At 37.3% G+C, this 21,074-nt stretch overlaps 2 protein-coding genes across 5 annotated transcripts in view; both read left to right on the forward strand.

Moving 5' to 3' along the window:
- Window positions 1-4,739: 4,739 nt before the first annotated feature.
- Window positions 4,740-13,783, forward strand: Hap40 (Huntingtin-associated protein 40 kDa). Of its 2 annotated transcripts, none has more exons than XR_015071406.1 (7): window positions 4,740-4,931; window positions 5,035-5,284; window positions 8,600-8,816; window positions 9,815-9,896; window positions 9,989-10,110; window positions 12,125-12,477; window positions 13,239-13,783. XR_015071406.1 is itself a non-coding variant. In XM_085953423.1 (7 exons), exons 1-7 carry the CDS (start codon window positions 4,867-4,869, stop codon window positions 13,442-13,444), a joined length of 1,080 nt encoding a protein of 359 aa, XP_085809549.1. In that variant the 5' UTR covers window positions 4,740-4,866; the 3' UTR covers window positions 13,445-13,780. The 2 variants fall into 2 exon arrangements, 1 of the variants encoding a protein (XP_085809549.1); XM_085953423.1 differs by having other exon boundaries at window positions 12,125-12,262; window positions 13,239-13,780.
- A 4,733-nt stretch (window positions 13,784-18,516) lies between these two features.
- Window positions 18,517-21,074, forward strand: part of garz (Sec7 domain-containing protein garz) — a 28,137-nt gene continuing 25,579 nt past the window's right edge. For all 3 annotated transcript variants that reach the window (XM_085953409.1, XM_085953411.1, XM_085953410.1), the window contains exon 1: window positions 18,517-19,022. In XM_085953409.1, coding sequence (XP_085809535.1) covers window positions 18,728-19,022 — 295 coding nt within the window. In that variant the 5' untranslated portion in view covers window positions 18,517-18,727. The remainder of the gene's footprint in view (window positions 19,023-21,074) is intronic.

The following is a 21,074-nucleotide window of genomic DNA, read 5'->3' on the forward strand; positions in this document are numbered from 1 at the left end:
TCATGTTGACTTTGAAGTCCTTGAGATAGGGTTTGCTCTTTCTTCTTCGCGTGAGGTTATATTCTACTAATTTATTTTCTTTTTTCTTGTTGTTGGTCATTCCTCCGTTTTTATTTACTGGTCATACCCGCGCGTCAATTTTTTATGTATGGAGTTTGGGATCCTTTTGTCTTCATTATGATATGATTCAAGGAACCAGGTAGAAGTTACCTGGACTTAAAAATCAACATGAATAATAAAAGTTTTGTTGGTAGGTAAAACTCCTTTCATTATTCGAATTTGACTTTGAAGTCCTTGAGATATCTGTTTGTTATCACCTGGTGTTGGGTATGCCAAATTCCTGTATGTGACAATGATTCATTGACGAGGTATAGACCATCATGACTTTCCATGTATATGTTGAATAGAGAAGCTAATGGGTTATTTTCCCCTTCTGATGGCAGTATATCCATCGTTCTCTGGTAGTTGTCGTGAAATGTCGACTCACTACGCCAGTTACCTCTCTTTAAGATATCATCTATTGGGTATATTTACAGTTTAAGGAAGCCACCACTGAGCGGACACTGCCTGGTGGTTCTTGTACCCCAGCTTCCAACAGTACTGACCTTATCCAATTCCCTATAACTGTCCTGGTGGCTGGTTTTGGTGATCCTCTTGAAGATATAAATCATTCCGAAATATCCCCACCTTCCCCTCTCCTTGGGTTTGACATGCAGACGAGTTTCCGTAACCAGAATACTGGGTCGATGTTTTGAAACGTGGAAGCGCTTAGCTTCCATTCCGATTGACGATGCTTGGCGGTATCTGTATTTGAGCCAAACATTGGCCATACAATTATGTGGTCACTTTTTTCCACTAATCCATTGTCTACTGTTACTGAGTAGTGTGAGGTCATGAACCCTTCGTCCCGATGCGAGGAGCAGCCGAGTAGGTAGCTGTCCTGCGAGAGGTTTCGAATAGGTTGTACTCCACCGTTGCTGTTTTCCTAAGATAATCTACCACTCGTCCTGGATCCCAAACCGGTGGTTTGACGGGTTTCGTTGTATGTACCGAAATTGCCTGTAACATATTGTGTTGTACTACCACGTTGATGCTGATATCTACAATGATAATCGGTTTGCAAAAAGTGGCTATGGCTGACTTATGCACCAGGATGGTGTTGAACGACAAACCCTCCATGTTGTGCATGTAGCCTAGGTATCTGGCCAATTCCATTGGTTGAGGGCTATTATGATCCATTAGGTTCATGTTACCCATGTCGTTGTCTTCCATTTGTTCCAAGCTGGTTTGTAAGTTTTTAAAGTCGAAGGCCGCCATCTGGAAGTAAGGAGTGCCCTTTCTTCCACCATTCAATTTGATGTTATTTCCACCCCACCCGAAATTATCCATAGTTAAAAGGACAGGTCCTGGGTCCTTGGAGGTGGACGGTTGGTCTCCATACCTACTAGTGTCGTATGTAGGTGAGGCATTGTATAAGGAGGTGCTATCGCCCTTTTTCGTAAGTCCACTCCCCAAAAGCATTGTTTCCAGCTCGGTGCCACTTACTAGTAAGTACTTCCCCATTTCTGAGTTCAGGTGCGCTAGGACTCGTGAAAGTAAGTTTGGTGGGGGAAATATCCACGCCAATCTGAAGTCCTACACTCGGCTGAAGGCGTCGTGAAACAGCGCGCCACTGTCTGTAACGTCTAGTGACACATACGTTGCAATGACATGTGCTGTTTCCCTTGCGAATAAATCCACCTCGGAAACACCCCATCTTTGAAACAGGGGGGTGGTTGCGGTGTTGATGAGGTGCCAGTCGGGAATGAGTTGTCTGCGGGAGAGATGATCTGCCACGCAGTTGTAATTTCTGCGGAAGTATTGTGCAGTAAACGTAATGTTGGCTCGACTGGTAAATACTCGTATCTGTCGGCATAGGTTTAGGAAGGTGACAGATTTTGTGCCGCCCTCGTTGTTGATGTAATATGCCACCACTGTTTTGTTGTCTGTCTGCAGAAGCAGATCTGTTCCTATGATTGATTGTACCTGAGATTGAATTGCAAAAATTTCCTTCCTGTTGGAATGCCATGCCATGCTAACTGGTCTTGTTCCCACGTACCTGATAGGTGGTGTTCATTCAGTTGGGCTCCCTAGCCTGTGTCAGCTGCGCCTGTCGTCAGGAAGTGATTGATGTGTGTCAACTCTGAGGAGCCTGTCACCTGGAGCCACCACACGATGTCCTGTTAGGCATGTGGTGGGATTGTCGTCTATTGGCGAGAATGGGACCTCGACAATATTAATGACTGGAGCTTTGTAGCCGTCGGTAATGCAACCTTCCTCGTGGTGGTAGGATGCAAAGTTAAGTCGCCCCAGAAGGGATTGAACATGTGCCTGCCTGAGGGACCAACTGCCTTTTTGTACCTGCGCTGTGTCAAATCTGAGGATCCTATCGCCTAGGGCCACCACATGATGTCCTGTTGGGCCTGTAGTGGGATTGTCATCAATTAGCGAGGATGGGACCTCGGCCATATTGATGACTGGAGCGTTGTAGCCGTCGGCAATACAACCTTCCTCATGGAGGTAGGATGTGAAGTTGAGTCGCCCCAGAAGGGATTGAGTATGTGCCTGTCTGAGGGACCAACTGCCTTTTTGTACCTGCGTTGTGTCAACTCTGAGGATCCTATCGCCTAGAGCCACCACATGATGTCCCGTTGGGCCTGTGGTGGGATTGTCATCAATTGGCGAGGATGGGACTTCGGCCATATTGAGCGTTGTAGCCGTCGGCAAAGCAACCTTCCTCGTGGAGGTAGGATGTGAAGTTGAGTCGCCCCAGAAGGGATTGGATATGTGCCTGTCTGAGGGACCAACTGCCTTTTTGTACCTGCATTAGCATATGGTGACGGAGTGCTACACACTTCTCCGGCGACAGAAATCTCCGCTTGTTGTGTGTGTTTTACGTGATGTCCAGGGACCCTCATTGTTGGCTTGGGTTCAGACAGGATCTTTTAATATTTATTAACCACCCTAAAGACTGTATGAAGGTTATCCTGTATTCCACCTGAACCGAGACTGTTTCTCGGATTGGTTGGCTACTAAGAAGTCGTCTAGGTAAGTGAATATTCTCAGCCATTCTTTCGTAGGCGTTCGGAGACACAATTGGTCGGGGATGCCAACATAATCGGTTGACGGCAGCACGAACGGGAGACACGTGAATTGTAGGAGCTCCCCTTGGTAGGCTAGTCGAACGAATCGACGATGTTGAGAAGCCATTGGTACCTGGAGGTACGCCTGGCTTAGATCTATTATTACAAGTCAGTATTCTGTTTGTAAGACGGCTGGAACCTCGTAATGGTGAATTAGTTTGAATGGCTTTGGCTGTAAGAACGCATTCAAACGCTTTCGGTTGAAAACAGGGCATAGGCCCCGTCTTGTTTCTTAATCAGAAACAGGGTTGAGGGAAAACTGGTGGTTGGACCCGCTTCTTCTAGAACCCCTGAGTTCTTTAAGTCCTCGATCTCGAGAGTGACCTATGAGCTGATTGTTGCGTTTGAAATTCTTTCCGTAAAAGTAAAGAAGGACTTACCAATGGTGGTGTCCGCACAAAAGGTATGCGGGCTACGTCTATTATTTTTACCAATGTTGGGGGGGGGGGGGTACACTACGCCATCCAGACTCCCCGAAAGTCTCTTAGGCGGCCCCCAATGTTGTTGGTCGTCCAAATGCGGTCACCTTCGCTTAGAGTAAGGATCCCTGGTGGAGCCCGTACCTCCAATGGAGAACTCCCTTCCCACAGGACGTCGCCCCTTGGGAATACCCCGGCCATAATGTGAATTCGAGGGCCTTCCGGGACTCTCAGCTCGGAGGAATCCTTGATAGTGCCTCCCGAGTGAAGGTATCCTTCTGGTAAGGATCTGAGTCATGTTCTCGCAAATTTTATTATGCGTTGTCCCCAAAACCCTCTTCGATTTTTTGGTACAGGCTCATCGCTGTTATGATGTTTTGAGGATTGGTTGCCCAATCCACTAACCCTTGCATACCCTTTCAGAAGCTGTCCCGTTTGGAAAACATCGCATTCTGGAGGGCCGCGATGGTCCTCTCCGTCAGATGGTTAGCTGATGACGAGTGGTCGCACCGACGCAACTTGTCATTTAGACCTAACTCGTAGCCGGTCCCCCTGCTGAAATAAGGTACGTAACGAGGATACCTCAAACATCAGCATCTTAATCGACGCTCATACGTTGAACTTTTCCTCCTGTAGCAGTTCTGCTTCGCCGTCTGGTATCCATTGCTTTTAGAATATCCTCCTCACGGTCATTTAGATGTTGCGCCATAATCACTGATCACTTAACATTCACTTAACTATCACTTAACGTTCGTCCAAGATAATTTTTTTGATAGTTAGAATGAACTGCCAGACGTAACATGTAAACAATAAGAAAGTCAAATCCTCAATGAAGACAAATGGATCCCAAACTCCATACATAAAAAATTGACGCGCGGGTATGACCAGTAAATAAAAACGGAGGAATGACCAACAACATGAAAAAGGAAAATAAATTAGTAAAATATAACCTCACGCGAAGAAGAAAGAGCAAACCCTATCTCAAGGACTTCAAAGTCAAATTCGAATAATGAAAATTTGGCAAAGTTACCAAATTTTACGGTAGTCGTCTGCATATTATTTTCCCTAATATTTAGTTGGCTGGTTTTGTTTATGACGCATCTGCTATAAAGCTTGAAGTAGATTAGTAGAAAAAGAAGAACACGAGCTACATCTGTCAACAGTGTCATGTCAATTTGTTCGTGGAATGAATATTATTATTATTGTCAGTCACCTCAAGATTAGTTTTAATAAAAAAGGCGGCCGTTTAAAGAAAAGGCTAAAATATGTCAACTGATTTGGGCCCCGAATTTCTAGAAAAGTACAATGGAATCTCGAATAAACTCAAAAAGTATGTACTTTAAATTTCCACTCACACCGAACTATTAATGATAGGAAAGTATGATGAGAATGTTACCTTGGTAATTGTATCATATTGTTATTTGTTTATTTAGGAGATTTATGCGAAAGCCCAATGTTTCTGAAGCAACCGAAGAGTTCAGCAATTTGGCATTGCAGTGTGATTTATCAGAACAACCTCCGTTTGCTGGATTGTGTTATCTTGGGGCTGCAAGATGTGAAGGTTCCATTGGAAATTCAATGGGAGAAGCTGAATATCTTCTAATGTCGGCGAGGCAGTTTATGAAGGCAGAATTAAAACTCAGCTCATTGAAGTGTCTAAGTCCTGGGAGAGAAAATTTAGAGGTACGTATATATATAATAACGCCCACGTTGGCCGCGCGGCTTAAGCGTTGGACCATAACGCCGCGGGTCTCAGGTTCGAATCCTGGGTCTGGCAAGTACACATTGTTTTTCAATTTGTGTGTGAGTCAGGGTATGGACCTAATAGGTTGAGCAAGTGGCTGACATCCATTTCTCGTAAAAAACAAAATGTGGCTCTATGTTACGACCGTACTCCCTGGATAAACGTCAGATTTTTATATTCAATACTTGAAAGCATCTAAGCGAGATTTTTTGAGCATAGACAATCATCGAAAAAATCGCTATTATATGGCGAAAACGCTATTATAAGCGTAGACAATAAGTAAAAATATAAAAATAATTTACAATGTAAGTATAAAATTCAAACATTTTAAATTAACAAAATTCGCCGTTTTCAAAAATCAGTATAGCATAATAGAGTTCGCCAATGCATTTCATAAAATTTAAATAATTATAAAGTAACCTAAAACATTCGTGCACACACCAAAGCGAATTATTCGCCAATCAAGCTCGTATTGGCTTACGGGAAAGAGAACGCGACGTTCAGATTTCGGAAGGGTATTAAGTTATTATCTTACAAAGTTCAATATGGAGCGCTGCGATTGTTTGACGTTTCGGTATCGAGCATTCAAATAATATATCAATAATTTTATATTATCATTGATACAATTATTTGCTCTGACACTGCCATCCATTCGCATTTACCACGTCAAAATAACCCGAAAAAAGCACCCGCATCGATATGGAAGGTCCGGTCAAAAGGGTCTCAAAAAATAGCCAAATATATGACAAATTGATGGCTTTCATTGTATCTTTTGATCCCCTGCGTGAATAAATGTCACGTTTGTTCATTAACAACAGGTAAGTAGAGAGCATTACAGCGGCATAGGCTTTTTTTGAGACTCTTTTGACCGGACCTTCCGTACCGATGGCGGGTGCTTTTTTTGGGATATTTTGACGGGGTACTTGGTGAATATTCGCGTTGGTTTGTGCGAGCCTTAACCTTCACATAAAAACGCTCTAAATAGATAAGTAGGTATGCGAAAATAAGGAACATTTTTCAAAATAACGTTATAGAAAACAATATTTGATATATAAAATTGAGCCGTGTTAACTAAACGACATTGTTATAATTTCTTCAATGGCTTTTATTTACTCTTTGATTAGTGATTGTTCTTATAAGATTGTAATATTAATATCCATAATCAGTATTCCGTATTAACGCATTACCGAGAAAATTAAGATTAAAAAAAATACGAGGTTAGTTTGGTATAATATTTAATATGAAAGATAACACGCTTCATGCATATTTATGATATGTATATTATGCCGAAAGGTAAGTTTTAAGTAGGAAAAGTGGCATTTTAATGAAAACCAGTGACGTTTAATTTCAATCAGTGTGAGCCGTTTTATCGAGGCTATTTGACCGGGCCATTTGTTTGTGGAAGCGAAATAATAAATATCATAAACTGGAGCCTGTTTTATTTATTATACATTAAATTAAATGAATATAAATTAAATACGGAATACTGACTATGGATAAATATTATTATCTTATAAAAACAATCACTAATCAAAGTGTAAATAAGAACAATTCAAGCCATTTTCACTCGTATTTCTTATTTTATTGATTAAATTTGAGTCGAGATTATCTGAAATAATAACAATATCGTTTAGTTATGTAACACGGAAAATTTTTATACAAAAAATATTGTTATCTATAACGTTATTTTGAAAAATGTTCCTTATTTTCGCATACTTAAGCCTACATTACATTGAGCTTCTTTACGAGTTGTTTGTTGGCAAATTTATAATCTGCCTGTAAATTCGCCAATAAACAGCTCGTAAAGAAGCTCAATGTAATTGAGGCTTTACCTACCTTTTCAGAGCGTTTTTAGACGAAGGTTTAAGCACGAGTGTCTTTGTGTCAAAGATTACTTTATAATTATTAAAATTTTATGAAATGCATTGGCGAACTCTAATATACTATACTGATTTTTGAAAACGGCGAATTTTATTAGGTAATTGAAAATGTTTGAATTTTATTCGTTGTAAAAGATTTTTATATTTGTTCTTATTGTCTACGCTTATAATAGCGCCTAAGCCATATAATAGCAATTTTTCCGATGATTGTCTATGCTCAAAAAGTGACGCTTAGATGCTTTCAAGTATTGAATATAGAAATCTGACGTTTATCCAGGGAGTACGGTCGTAACATAGAGCCCAAAATGTGTTAATACAAACCTCTACTCAGTGGAGGTCCATATTATGATCCTATTAGGATCGGACATGGTCGAAAGAAGAAAAGATTTTCTCATCCTAAAAACGTATATTATGCATGTGTGTTAATGCTAGTGTATTATTTATCATGTAACTCATCTATCCAAATCAAACCATTCCCTGTGTGAACACGACAGTCGCATCAGTATGAGCACTCTATAGAACAATGACAGGTCATCCATAGACAACAACAGGAGGGGCGGAAAAAGTAAGACCAGTCGTTGTGAATGTATCGGCTTTCTATTTGAATCGGCAATGGCCAGTGATATAGTGTCGAATGAAACTAAAAATGTTATCACAAGTTGCGAGACATGATTGTCTGGTTCAGATAGAGCTTCATTACTGGACGCACTGGATCGCCTACGTTCTGGATTACTGTACGACAAGATCTTCTTGGCTACGTGTTAAAACTGTGAACTAACAAGCTCCTCCCATTTAGTCGACGATAGCGACTTCTGGCTGTTGCCTAAATCTTCTTGTTGGACAGTAGTGCGTTCTACCGTATACAGATATTATAATAAAATCAAGTACGTCAGCAATGGTGGGATATGTACCTACCTTATTATAAGGTGCAATCCTAATACAATACTAATTCAGTAATTCTTTGGATAAAGACGCACGCAAAAATGACGCACATACCTACATTTGTTTACATATCAGCCAAAATTCATTACATGTTTAATCACATTTCAAGTAGTATTAGAGTGGTGACGTGCGGCACCTATCACATGATTTTCAAACACGCACAACTTGAAAATTTGAATGAAAATATGAATGAAAATTTCAGTATAGTGCTGCTAACTAATCCCAAAAATTCAGAAAGTAAACATAGCCCTCATAGTTCAATGTGTAAGGCACTGGCTCACGATAGAAATGGTGCCAGAGTGTGTAGGTACTCTAAAAAATTTCAAAAACAATTTGATTAACAGTTTTATTTATTTATTAACTTGAAATACCCTTATAGGTATAAGTAGTATTTTACAAATGATTCTCCTAATTGATTTATATATATTTCAGGCTGCGATCAGCTGTTACAGTCATGCAAGCAGTAGATTTCCCGACAATTCACCCATTAAAGCCTGCATAAGCTTGGAATTAGCGGACAATCTTGTGTCTCTAGGTCACCTCAAGGAAGCCATTCAGCATTATCAAATATCTGTTGAAAATTATTCAAACAATGCTGGCCACACCTTAAATTGTTTTTCCAAAATGGGAAGTATATACATCAAGTTAGGTAAGTAAGTTGTAATGCATAATATAACACAGAATACATTGAAAAATCTACTTCGGTAGTTTGAAAAGTTTGTTAAATTTCTATGAGATGGCGCTACATTTCGGCTCGTCTTGGGTCAAAAAAGTATCTAAACGTTTAGTGATTTTGAGTTACGTATAGTACTGGACATAAAATATAATGGTACTGTTCGGTTATCAGGAATACAGCGGAAAACACATTTTGAAAATACCCGATATACTGGATTATTTGTTAGTTTGGGTTAGGTTAGGTTAGGTTTGGTTAGGTTAACCTAACAAATAATCCAGTTTATTGGCTATTTTCAAAATGTGTTTTCCGCTGTATTCCTGATAACCGAACAGTACCAATATAATATTATGTTAAGTTAAAAGACATTTAAATTCAACAGATAAAAGATAGGTCAAAATGTATCTCTTGAAAACACTTTTTTATTAATGTCGGTGGAATGTAAATATACTTGTGTTTGGGATCATCTTTAAAGTAGAGAAAAATGAAATACGTTTCTTGACCTGAAGGGGCCGATTCATAAAATAAAATCACTGCTGGCAAGTATCATTTTTCAAATGATGTCTGTGAAAATTTCTGTCAGCACCATGATCTGATGCGTAACTAACGTTTGACAGTCATCTGAATTGTACACTTCTGTATTTGTCACAAGCAATAGAAAAACATAATGTTATGTACTGTGCCTTCATAAAACAAATATCTGGACAAGTTGATGGTCGCTCAGAACAAAGCCAAGTTAGATGAAGTTTACAGGGAATCAGCACCAGCGTTGAAGACTGTTTATTTTTAGCACCAAAGATAAATAATTCCCCTCCAAACACCTAATTTAGTTCGTTTTTTCATTTGAAAAATCCATGGTATTGTAATGGCAATAAAATATGTTTGATTTTTAACAAACTTTTCCAACTACCCTTGTAGTGACATTTTCTGTCAATATAATATGATTGGTTTAAATTTTTGGCTTTTTGTTTCAGCAATGTATTCTGAAGCTTTGCATGTCTTCATGAAAATCACCAAAATAGCTAACGAACATAATTACCGGTCTCATATAGAAAGGTATAAGTATCTGATTTAAAAGATTATCTTGACAATTTGAAGAATTATTTTATATAAGTAAGTTACTGATATTAATGATATGTTGTTTTTAGATGTGAAATAAACAAGTTATTACTATATCTCCTAGTTCAACCATCTACAAAGACCTACACGGGACTAGAAAATATTCATAAAATATATTCACTTGAGAATATTGACAGCGTGGATAATGAAGGTGATAATAATTACATGTTTTTTTCATTTATTTTATATAAATAAATTATGCAACCAATATTGTTTTAGTGATTGCATTAAGGTATCCGTTCGAGCACAGCAACAGGTCTCATCCAGATCGGTTCAATGTATTGAACCGGTGTCGATGAGGATGAGTTCTCTCGCGAAGATATTGAGTTACTAATTGACCGTTGTCTAGCATTCTAAAAATACTGTCGAGGGAGGGAAGTATTTGTGGACCTTGTGAGAAATGCCGACCCACTAAGACTAACAGTTAATTTGGAGAAAGACCAAATATATGGATGTATCAAGAGTGATTTTTTCAGATGGTCAAGGATTTCGTCTAACTTCATTAACAGTGAGGGTAGCTTAGAAATCAAAATTAAAACTAGAATTCTGTTAGGCAACAAATGTCGCTTCGGTCTAATAAAAGTTAGCTACGTTCCTAAGCATTGAACCGGCATTTGAAATGTATCTTATACAAAACACTAATTAGATCAGTTGTCATGTATGGCTCAGAGACATGGTCCATGACCAAAAACATGGAAAGAGTGTTGGGTTCATTTAAGCAGAGCATGCTGCGTTGTATCTTCGTAACCATCATTGGCACACAGTTGAGGTGGAGACAAAATGCAATATTATGAGCTGTACGCTTTGTATCGATGTTTGTGCATCATACAGTCCATCAAATGGAGCCCACCTTAAATGGGTAGGTCGTGAAAACAAGACGAATAAGCTACGCATGACAAAGAAACTCACGGCGGAAGGCAAACAATGACCTGATCGACCTTGTACAAGATGGAGGGATAATGTTGACTTAGATTTACCTTGGACCTCCTAAACTGAAGAGAAGCGACTTTGGGCAGACCTGGATGGAAGCAGATGCTGGAGGTTGTAGCACCATGAAGAAGAAGAAAAAGTAGTGACGTATAAAGATGGGATTATAATGTATATAAATTAGTATTTATGACTCATAAAATGACAGTTGCCATGAAAAAAAAAAATTCATTGAATGTACTTACCTTTTTTATTAAAGGAAAAAACAGTTTAAATATGGTTTTAGTAAAATACCTGTGAGATCTTAATACAGTATAACCCCTATTTTACGTTTTTTAAGGGACTGAAAAAAAAAACCTAATTGGAGGGAAAATGTAAAAGGGGGGTATTGAAAAAAAGAACATTTAAATTTTATGTAAAAAATAACGTTTTATTAAAAAACAACATTCAATTAAAATTTTTATTGAAAATTTTTTTATTTTTCATTAAAAAAATCATGTATATTAGTTTGTTGCATTTTTGTTTTTTTGTTATGTAATTCTCTTTCAAGACTATTTATTAAGACTAGCAAAGCTTGTAAAGTAGGTTTTGAAACCCTCGATGAACCTCCAAAACCGGCCAATCACAGCGTCGCTCGCCGACCAATCACCGTGCGCCGTTCTAAAGACACGGAGTTTTCCCTCCAAACACCTTACGCCGTTCGAATGTCACGACCTAATCATTGTCAAGCGCGCGTAACTCGCATATTTTGAATATTTCTGACGTAAATCGCGGGAAAGAAAAACGTAAATGCGGGTATTAAATGTACTGAAATACATCGGGACTGAAAAAATTACACGCAATTGCTGGGAAAACGTGAATTCCGGGCACGTAAAAATGAGGTTATACTGTATATTATGTTACATATTATCCAAGTTACATCAAGTAAATCATCAGATATTTTTGAAAAAAAAATTGAAAATCCACTAAATTATGAAAGTTTCATCCTGTCACACCACAATAGCTCAATAACACACTGATCAGTCATGAATTAGCAAATGACGCAAAGCGTTCGCTGCCACATGCATCTGTTGCTTGTTGCTGACTACTGTCAAGGTCGCTGTACTCGAACGTCTACCTTTATTGTTGAAAAATTATATGTTCAGAATCTGTCTTTGTACATAAGTAAATTGAGTTGTTCGAATATTATTTATTATTTTTATGTTTGAAATAAATAATAACTAATTTTTAATTTACAGAATCAGTTTTGCATCCGGAGCTTTTCTTGCACTTACAGTCAGTGTACTCGGCATGCAAAATGGCCGATAAGAAAACTCTACTGAACCTACAAACAGAAATGAAAAACTTCCTCTCTATCGAGCAACAGGATCTCATGCGTGAATTAATCACAACATATGATAATATGATCTAAATATTATGCAATAATTATTAAGTTCCGTTTTCTGGAAAGGTTATTTATCAGAGCTGGAAATAGTACCAGAACCTAACTAAGTAGCCCTGAGAACCCCACCCCGTAGATATTGTGGAACCGGTGGTCAGGTTGATTTGGAATCCTTACAACCCGTTACTGGAACTCCGGAATTTACAATAAGTACTACAATGATAGCATTCATTAACTACCAAAAATGAAATTAGTCAATAGGTATTTGCTATAGAGAATTCCACATACGACATGTTAGAAAAACTGTACATACTTTGAAAACTAATACGAAAACAGTATGATGAATAGTTAAAATTCAAAAATAATTTACAATTCCTGCAACGGGCATCTCAGACTTGCAAACGAATGAGGACTCTAGAAACAACGGCAGTTAGTAACTGTCTTATTTATCTTTTATTGGTATAATTTCTAAAAAAAATTATAAAATGTTCTATATTATTACTAATATATTATATAATAAACTATATTTCAAAATACTTTTTTCAGAAATTATACCTCTAAGAAAGATATAAGACATTATAATGATTTGCCGACATTTTACAAAAATGGAAACTGTTTTTGCTTCTAAGTTCCTCAAATTTAATGCAATTGTACCAAATACAATTTTACAAGCTTTATTCGTACTTTGAAATGAGTTAAGTTTATCAAACATTCATTCCATTACTAAAATTATTATATGTCATGATGCTTTGGTTTAAAAGAAAATGTGTGTTTCACTGACCTTTATATACCTACCCGTCTTTCAAATTATGATGGAAAAGGTAAAAGCACACATAATTAAATTGCTATATACATTCCTTTGACAAAAATGGCGACTGTAGATTGTAGCCGGTAGCGTAACAATTCATAAGAATTATTGATGAAGAATTTAACATTCTTCAATAATTAATTTATACATACATTGATACCAGATGGAAGTCTCCCACAGGAAACCACCTCAAAGGACGGACCGAACCATCAACTTTCCCATACCCCACAGCCTACGTCCACTCTTCGCGGTTCTCGCAACGCTCGGCCGATTAGAGCCCGCCTCAAGAATCGTAAATTCAAATTCGTCAGCGCTCCCGCCAAAACACAGACGCGGCCTGTAAAAAACGGTCGCTCGCACCGCCACTAGTCAATTTGTTGGTAAAAAAGAGAGCGCGTTAATGCCGGCAATCTGACAGTGGGACGCGCGCGAAAAGCTCTCTCTCATATCAGACGTCGACACAGCCAGGATCTCTTCTCTCGCCTCGGACGCGGAGCCACAAGCGTCTGCAGCCCAGCCAGCATTTCCCGCCAAAAAGACTGCATCGCTACGCCGCAAGCACTGACTCTCGCCTCGGATGCCAAGCATCAATCAGCAGCCCAGCCGCGACACCACATTTGCAACCCGCCAAAGCGCCAATTACCAACCGACCGCCAACGACAATACCCTGTATCAAATACGATAAAATATACCAGCCTCGACACCATACACCGTGCGTTTCTGTCTCCCACCCCCGCTTTGACCTTGACGTTATCACGGCCTGCCATCTCCGCCTAAGAGCGCGCAGAAGGCCGGTGATAACATAATTATTTAGTTCAGTTTAGAATAACCTGAGAATCATACATTTACAAAAATCCAGGATGGTCTGAGTCAGTCCGAGTCTTAAGTCTGAGATTTTTTGTATGTTACTGAGGCTGTTCCAAATTGTGTAATTACCTACATTACAAACGTAACAAATATTATAATATCAATAATTATAAGCATATTCTTTACTATTATGACGTAAAAATATTTTTTATGTATCTGGGGTACTCTGGTAGAACAGTTTTAATTATCACAATCCATGGACCTCAATGTTTCAACAAATCCTGCTGCCGCCGGCAATATTGCCGTTGCAAAGTAAGTAAGAGAAATTCGGTGACAGCTCGAGCACTTTTCAGAGGATGGGCTCAGATATTACCAACCGGTATTGCAATAGCATACCATCAATAAATTCATTATCCACTACCGAATAACCGGAAGTCGCTGGAGTCAAATTTTAACACGTTGACAAGAAGACTTGTTCCATAATATAAAGAAATACTTATCCGCACTTAAATAGTTCCCAATATTTGTAGATACCTGATAAGTTAGATCATGTATAAGATAAAATAATAGGTACCTAGCCTATACATAGGGTTCCCAAATGTCCTCTTTTTTGAGGTCAATGTCCGTGTCCGTTTTCATTTTTATTGAATAATGCGTAATATGTCCTCTTTTTCCGCTATAAACATTTTAAGCTCCTATTTTGTAAAATCGATTGATAATATAATATTTATTTTTAGTCTATGTATATGAAAGACTTGTGGTAGGTACCGTACTATATTTCTTAATTGCAAGATTTTAATTGCAATATTGCGAAATCGAGCAATCATTGGCATGTCACGGGTTCAATTACAGTGGCAAAATAGATCGCAGAAATACTCAGAATTTAGAAAATCACATGTGTGTATTGTGAAATCACTGGAAATTGAACCTGGAGACCCCATACGGCATTGGACTATAGGGCCGCTGCTGATTATGAAATATGTTCCTTTTTTTTATCATCGTCAAAAATGGGAACCCTAGCTATACATAAGCGCATTATTATAAGAAACGCAATCCAATGGACACAGTGAATCAGCATTAATGCGGAAGAAGGATGACATTATGTACATGCATTATTAATAATCATGCTATGACACGAACAGTGAGGTTTTCGACAGTACGTACCCATTGCAGCATCAACTCCACATAATATTATAATATAATAGTCAATAGAGATGGGATTTACAAAACAATGATTAGGATGGGTGAACGAAGTACTAAATAATAAAATTGAGTTGCTATTTATACATTGATAAAATGAATTTAGGTGGGAGCCTAATTAAGTAGGTATTTAATTATTTTTTATGGTACCTATATTGACTTGTTAGTAATACAGTAAATATGTTGTATAGTTATTAGAAGTAACTAGTGATTTCCATGAAACAAAATATGTTTGTTTTCGTTTTTCATTTTCATTTAATTGTTACCGAGTATCGAGAAACGATCCATGTAACGAGTTTTCACTAGTTTAAAAAAATGGTAGCCGCCATCGAAATTAAGTTTCAGTGGTTTGCCGCTTTCAAAAAGATATACGCAAAACCCTATACAAAATTACATAAAAAGTAGGTATATCATCAATGTACCTACCTAAATCAATGGTGGCTACAAAATTTGAATGTACAAATCAAGAGGTAATTTTCCAAAGTGGTTACCTACTCTAAGAAATTTTTTTTTACTGGCAATGGCGAGGGAATGGGACGACTGGCCTCCGGACAATTGGACGCCGCAGTGTCGTAGACACGTGTAGACGAGGTATTTTAATCATTTTCTATCTACTACCTAGTAGTTTGAATTCATTTTACTCTAACATAATGTATTCTTTATCGCGGATTGAGAATTACCATGCCTAAGGCTTTATATAAAATAAAAAACTCTTTTTTCGTTGGAACTTAAACATATGCACGATTAAATCATTGTTTACGTCTGCATATTTACATTCTCACCAACTATTAAATCATAATATAATCATTGAAATATAAATAATAATACTGAATATTTTTTTTTTAAATACCTATAAGTACCTAATGTCTATTTATTTTCGAATTCCGTGGCGTCCGGTGCCAAATCGTCTGGTGGCTTTGAGAGCTGTCTACAAAATTTATTATTTATTAAATTATAATATTCAGACCTCGCCAAATTCAACATGAAATAGTTTAAAAAGCTTACTAACTATGGGACTAATTTTCGATAGCAGACAAATTCAGCAAATTTATTTTCAAACAGCATCAAATCTATTTCAACCAACACGTCATTGTAAAACCAAAGGTCATCTTGCTGAATGTCATTATTACCTATGATTACGAAAGTTATTAGAGAGATGACGCGTTTGTTATATTTCTAATAAACACAAACTTTCTAGGAGGGATGAATGAAAAGTATCGCGTTTTCTCACTTCGCCAAAAAGTGGTTTGGCCAGCGTTGCCATGTCTACTGAAATTTCAGTAGATCTACTGATATTTTCTGAAATCTACTGATATTTCTTCATTTCACAAAATTCCCACCAGCCGCGAAAAAAACTAGCCATTTTTGAAAACTTGGGAATCTGCGGCCCGCGGCGAAATTTTTTCTCCTAAAAAAACGAGCCGACCATGAAAATCTGGGAACCTGCGGCCCGCGACGAAATATTTTTCCTAAAAAAAACAAGCCGACTATGAAAATCTGGGAACCTGCTGCCCGCGATGAAATATTTTTCCTAAAACAGAAATCTACTGATATTTTGTCGAATCTATTGAATTTTTTTTACACATTCTACTGAAATTTCAAATTTTGACTTGGCAACACTGGTTTGGCCCAAAGACATTGAACGGTATTTGGCCTAATTTAAAAATTAACTCCTGAAATCGCATTTTTTAGAATGGTAATACTAGCCGCCACCTATTTTCTAGATTAGAACTAAAATATTGAAACGTCAACAGGACCATGGGTGATAACTCATAAACAAATAGGTGGTTGAATATTAGTATATACTAAATCTACTACTAGATAGCGCTGGCAGTCATGAAACGTGCAATAATATGACTGGATTAATTTTCCATCATGTATGTATGGAAACTAGACTTTTTATGCCCATGTGTGATCCATATTATAAATTAATAAAATTTGTATATTTTTATCTTTGAAAAAACATCTGATTAACGGTTCGTTCGTTTTTCCATCTTATTGTATTTTCAATTTAGACCATTTTTCCCAATTTTTGGTAGCCTATAAACTCTTTAGTATTAATAAATATAACATACCTATATACTACAAAATAAAATATGATATTGGGGATAATAATATATTATATTTTTTATTTTTTTTACAACTACATAATAGTGGCGACTGGTGCATGTTGAAGGTAGGTCGTCTGTGGTGGGTAACTAAAAAAGTCATAGGACGGAAGTATTTACTGAACATACTTTTTTTATAATTAATAGATACTTATTTCACTTAAAAAGGACAACATGCACTATAATTAAACTTAAAAAGATATTAAACAACAAGTAATGCCCAACCGTGATTCTAACTCGAACTAGAAGATTCTACTGTCACAGCAAATCAGCTTCTTAACCAAGATACTATTGGCGTCGAATCTGGTGCGCGTAAATTAATGTATATATTTATAAAAATTACACCATTGTACAGAAGCGTACGTATAGGTACCTACGTAAGATAGATATCAAGATATGATTTCATACTTTGCTTTTCGTACACACACAATCTAATCTACAAATATGATACCGATTCTGACATTGTGTGTGTGTGCGTATTTTACAAAAGTGTGCCTGCGTATGTATGTGCGTGAATTACTCTAAATGCCTGGCAGCATACCTTTCATTGTATTAGTATATGCGATAACTGGAACGTTCGTTTGGGAAAAATGATAATCATGATAGTCAGATGTGGGCAAATTTTATTATTTTTGTTGAATATAAACTAATGAAGTTACTAATTAAATACGTTAATAGCAAAGACATTACACAGTGCCAGAGTCTAATCTCTTTGGTTAATAGCCAATTTAAATTTTAGCAAGGTTGGCTTTAAATAAATAGCCTAGTATGGAGTCTGCGCTACTACTAGAGACAAACTTAATATGAGGCTCTCAGGCTTTCTCGACGCGATAATTTTTCTTTTAAATATAAATAATTATTTTTTCCTAGGATCATAGTAATAATATTTATGAACTACATTTTACGGTTCTATGTTTCCCGATTAGCTGTGTAATGATATTTATGTCAGTGAGTCTATTATTCAACTATTGCAAATATAATTCTGTCAACCAAATACTATTCGATTATTATAAATTTTGAAAGTTATTGGTTTAAATGTAGTCTGACTTAATTACTTTTTGTGATTAATTGAAAAATTGGTGGTGTTTAATATTCATTTTATTTCATTTTCTGTAATTTGAACGCACTTTATTGGTACCTATGTAATATCGCATAGGAACTACGTTTAATCTTTTTGTGTCAACATGGTGTTTTTATTACAAAATACTTCACCTGCGACCTGCGATTCAAACCAATCCTCAAAATTAAGTAGTACTAGACCAATTAAAAGAGGGACTATTGAAAACTTTGAAACCGTTTTATGTACCCATAGATATTTATATACCCAATACATGAGTGACGTATCTATCAAGTATGCTAGTTTATGGTCAACATGCCACAGAAACTAATTATTTGGTGAATCAATAATTAATATTGCAAATAATAATACTAAATGAATTTGTAAGATGATGAAATTGAAAAAAAAGTGACTTCGTTTCTCTCAAGATTTATATTCATTTAAATTGGCTACTGTCATCGACGCAATAAAATTGTAAATATGGCTCTGCCTGGAAATGGAATTTTCGTGGTGCAGGGCGAGATGGCCATCCTTGTGACAGCTATGAGGAGAGGCTGGGGCTCTCATTCTAACCAGGACGATGAACTTGACGCCCTGATGAGAGCTTTCCACGATCTTCGCGACATATTGAACCAGGTGGCCGATCTTCGACTGCTCGATCCTAACATATTTTTGGGACCGTTCCTCGAAGTCATCCGGTCTGAGAAAACAACAGGACCAGTCACTTGTTTGGCTCTTTCGGCTATCAACAAATTTCTATGCTACGGCCTTATAGGTTAGTAGAACTGTCACATTTCCACTTCTCATCTAATTTATAATATTATGTTCATTGTCTTTCCAATCCCCCTTTTTACCTTTGAGTTATGCTGTTTTGGTAATTGATCATTTTAGTGACTTACTGATTTATTTTTGCATAACTTCTATATTATAAAAATCCTGAGTATTGAAAGAGTGAAAGGTAAAGACTAAAGTAGTACTCCATATTGTCAAAAAGAAACCTTTTGAAACAGTTTATAATTCACATTTTTAAGTGTAGAAATCACAATAGTGGACGCCGGAATTCATACTTTGACATCTAATCGAGATCTAAAAACTAGCACAATCTACTGTAACCCATGAACAAATGAAAACCTATTGTGCAAAGCGCGATGCGTGCATTGTGTTAGGACACCGGAGCAAGATTATACAGTACGCGCTCGGTAATCAGGCGTTCACCAATCTGGCACATCCAATGACATTAATATGGACGAAGCATCTGGAAAAAAAAATGACACTCCCTTTTTTGTCGGGTCTGCCGAATGGCATAATTCATATTTTAATATCAATACGCCAATACAATAAAGGTGATATTGCTATAAATTCCCGATGCTTTTTGTCGGGTCTGCCGAATGGCATAATTAATATTTTAATATCAATATCGTTCGCTAAAATGAATATTGACACAAGAAGCACTGTTAGTCACACAAGCCATTACAATAAAGGTGATATTGCTATAAACTCCCGATGCCTGATATCGCTTAATGGAAATTGCGAAATTTTGTCATGTGACGTCGACCTATACATGTACGAATGTCGCTATGCGCGAATTTATTTGCTAGCTACTATACTGAGTACGTTGTCCATAATAATGTCATTGGGCACATCCAATAATCCGGCATTTTGCAACTCGGCTCTTCTGCTCTATAATTTGGTAGGTTTCACATTAAACTGCCGGATTACAGAGCGGAGAGCCGTTCGCTCGGCAGTTCGGTGCCTGACCTTGACAGATTATTTATTATTTCTTATAGAAATCCAATAATCCGGCATTTCCAACTTTCCGGTGAAAAAATATGGTTGCTGGATTACCTAGCGCCTACTGTATATGGAAAAATTCACCTACTGCCATTGACCATTGCTACGTTTGCATCTGTCATTGTGTTTCATTTTCATGAAATACAATAAGTATTGTATACTTAATATTTTTTAATATAAATTCTTCATGAAAAATGTGAATTACGGGCAGTTTTTCAAGTTAATTTTGGCAATATGGAGTACTGTATTTTTACCGAGTGTTGGGTAGCATCGCGACAACCGAGTACTTCCATCATGCCAGACCTGGCCAGATTCGTGCTGGCCGAGAGCTGCTTTTAATTTGGTTACATGTAAATTGTACATAAAACATTTCACCGCGGCACAGTTCGCAGTGAGCTTTTTATTGGAAAGAGATGACCGTACACTATACGGTCTCCAATTTTATTAGATCCAAAATGAACATTAATTCAATTTTCATGACTGATTTTGGAAAAATTCATGAATTCAAGAATGAAAACCTAACTTAACCTAACAAATAATCCAGTATATCAGCTATTTTCAAAATTTGTTTGCTGCTGGCTTCCTGTAAAGTGTAAACCGACAAGAGTGGTGTTTTATTTAAATATGAATTTTATGTCAGTACCTACTATATGACCCAAAGAGGTTGGACAATCTTTAATATACGGCAATATATTTCCGATACAACATTTCACGGTGAAGTGTAATATGGCGAACTGCATACAAACAAGTTTCCAGAGACGTTTTAATTTACCCTATGTGGTCCCCCATATATTTATTACTCTCTTCATAATATCCTTTGGCTCTTTACTGAGTATGGTGATCAGTGAATTTACAATGGTTGCCAACAATTTTCTTCCATCTGGAGGAACCCTGCGCTGAAATTGTTGCTTGTGTTATTATGTCATATACGATTCAGGCGCTTTCTTGATAGTGTCACTCCATCTGGAAAGCGCACGCCGTTGTGACTTTTGATGAGAACATGTCTCTTGCAATTAGCCAAGAAACGTTTTTTGAT

Source organism: Rhyacophila brunnea, unplaced genomic scaffold (assembly GCF_057557595.1).
Source record: "Rhyacophila brunnea isolate RB1 unplaced genomic scaffold, BYU_Rbru_1.0 scaffold_3, whole genome shotgun sequence".
Classification (NCBI taxonomy): domain Eukaryota; kingdom Metazoa; phylum Arthropoda; class Insecta; order Trichoptera; family Rhyacophilidae; genus Rhyacophila; species Rhyacophila brunnea.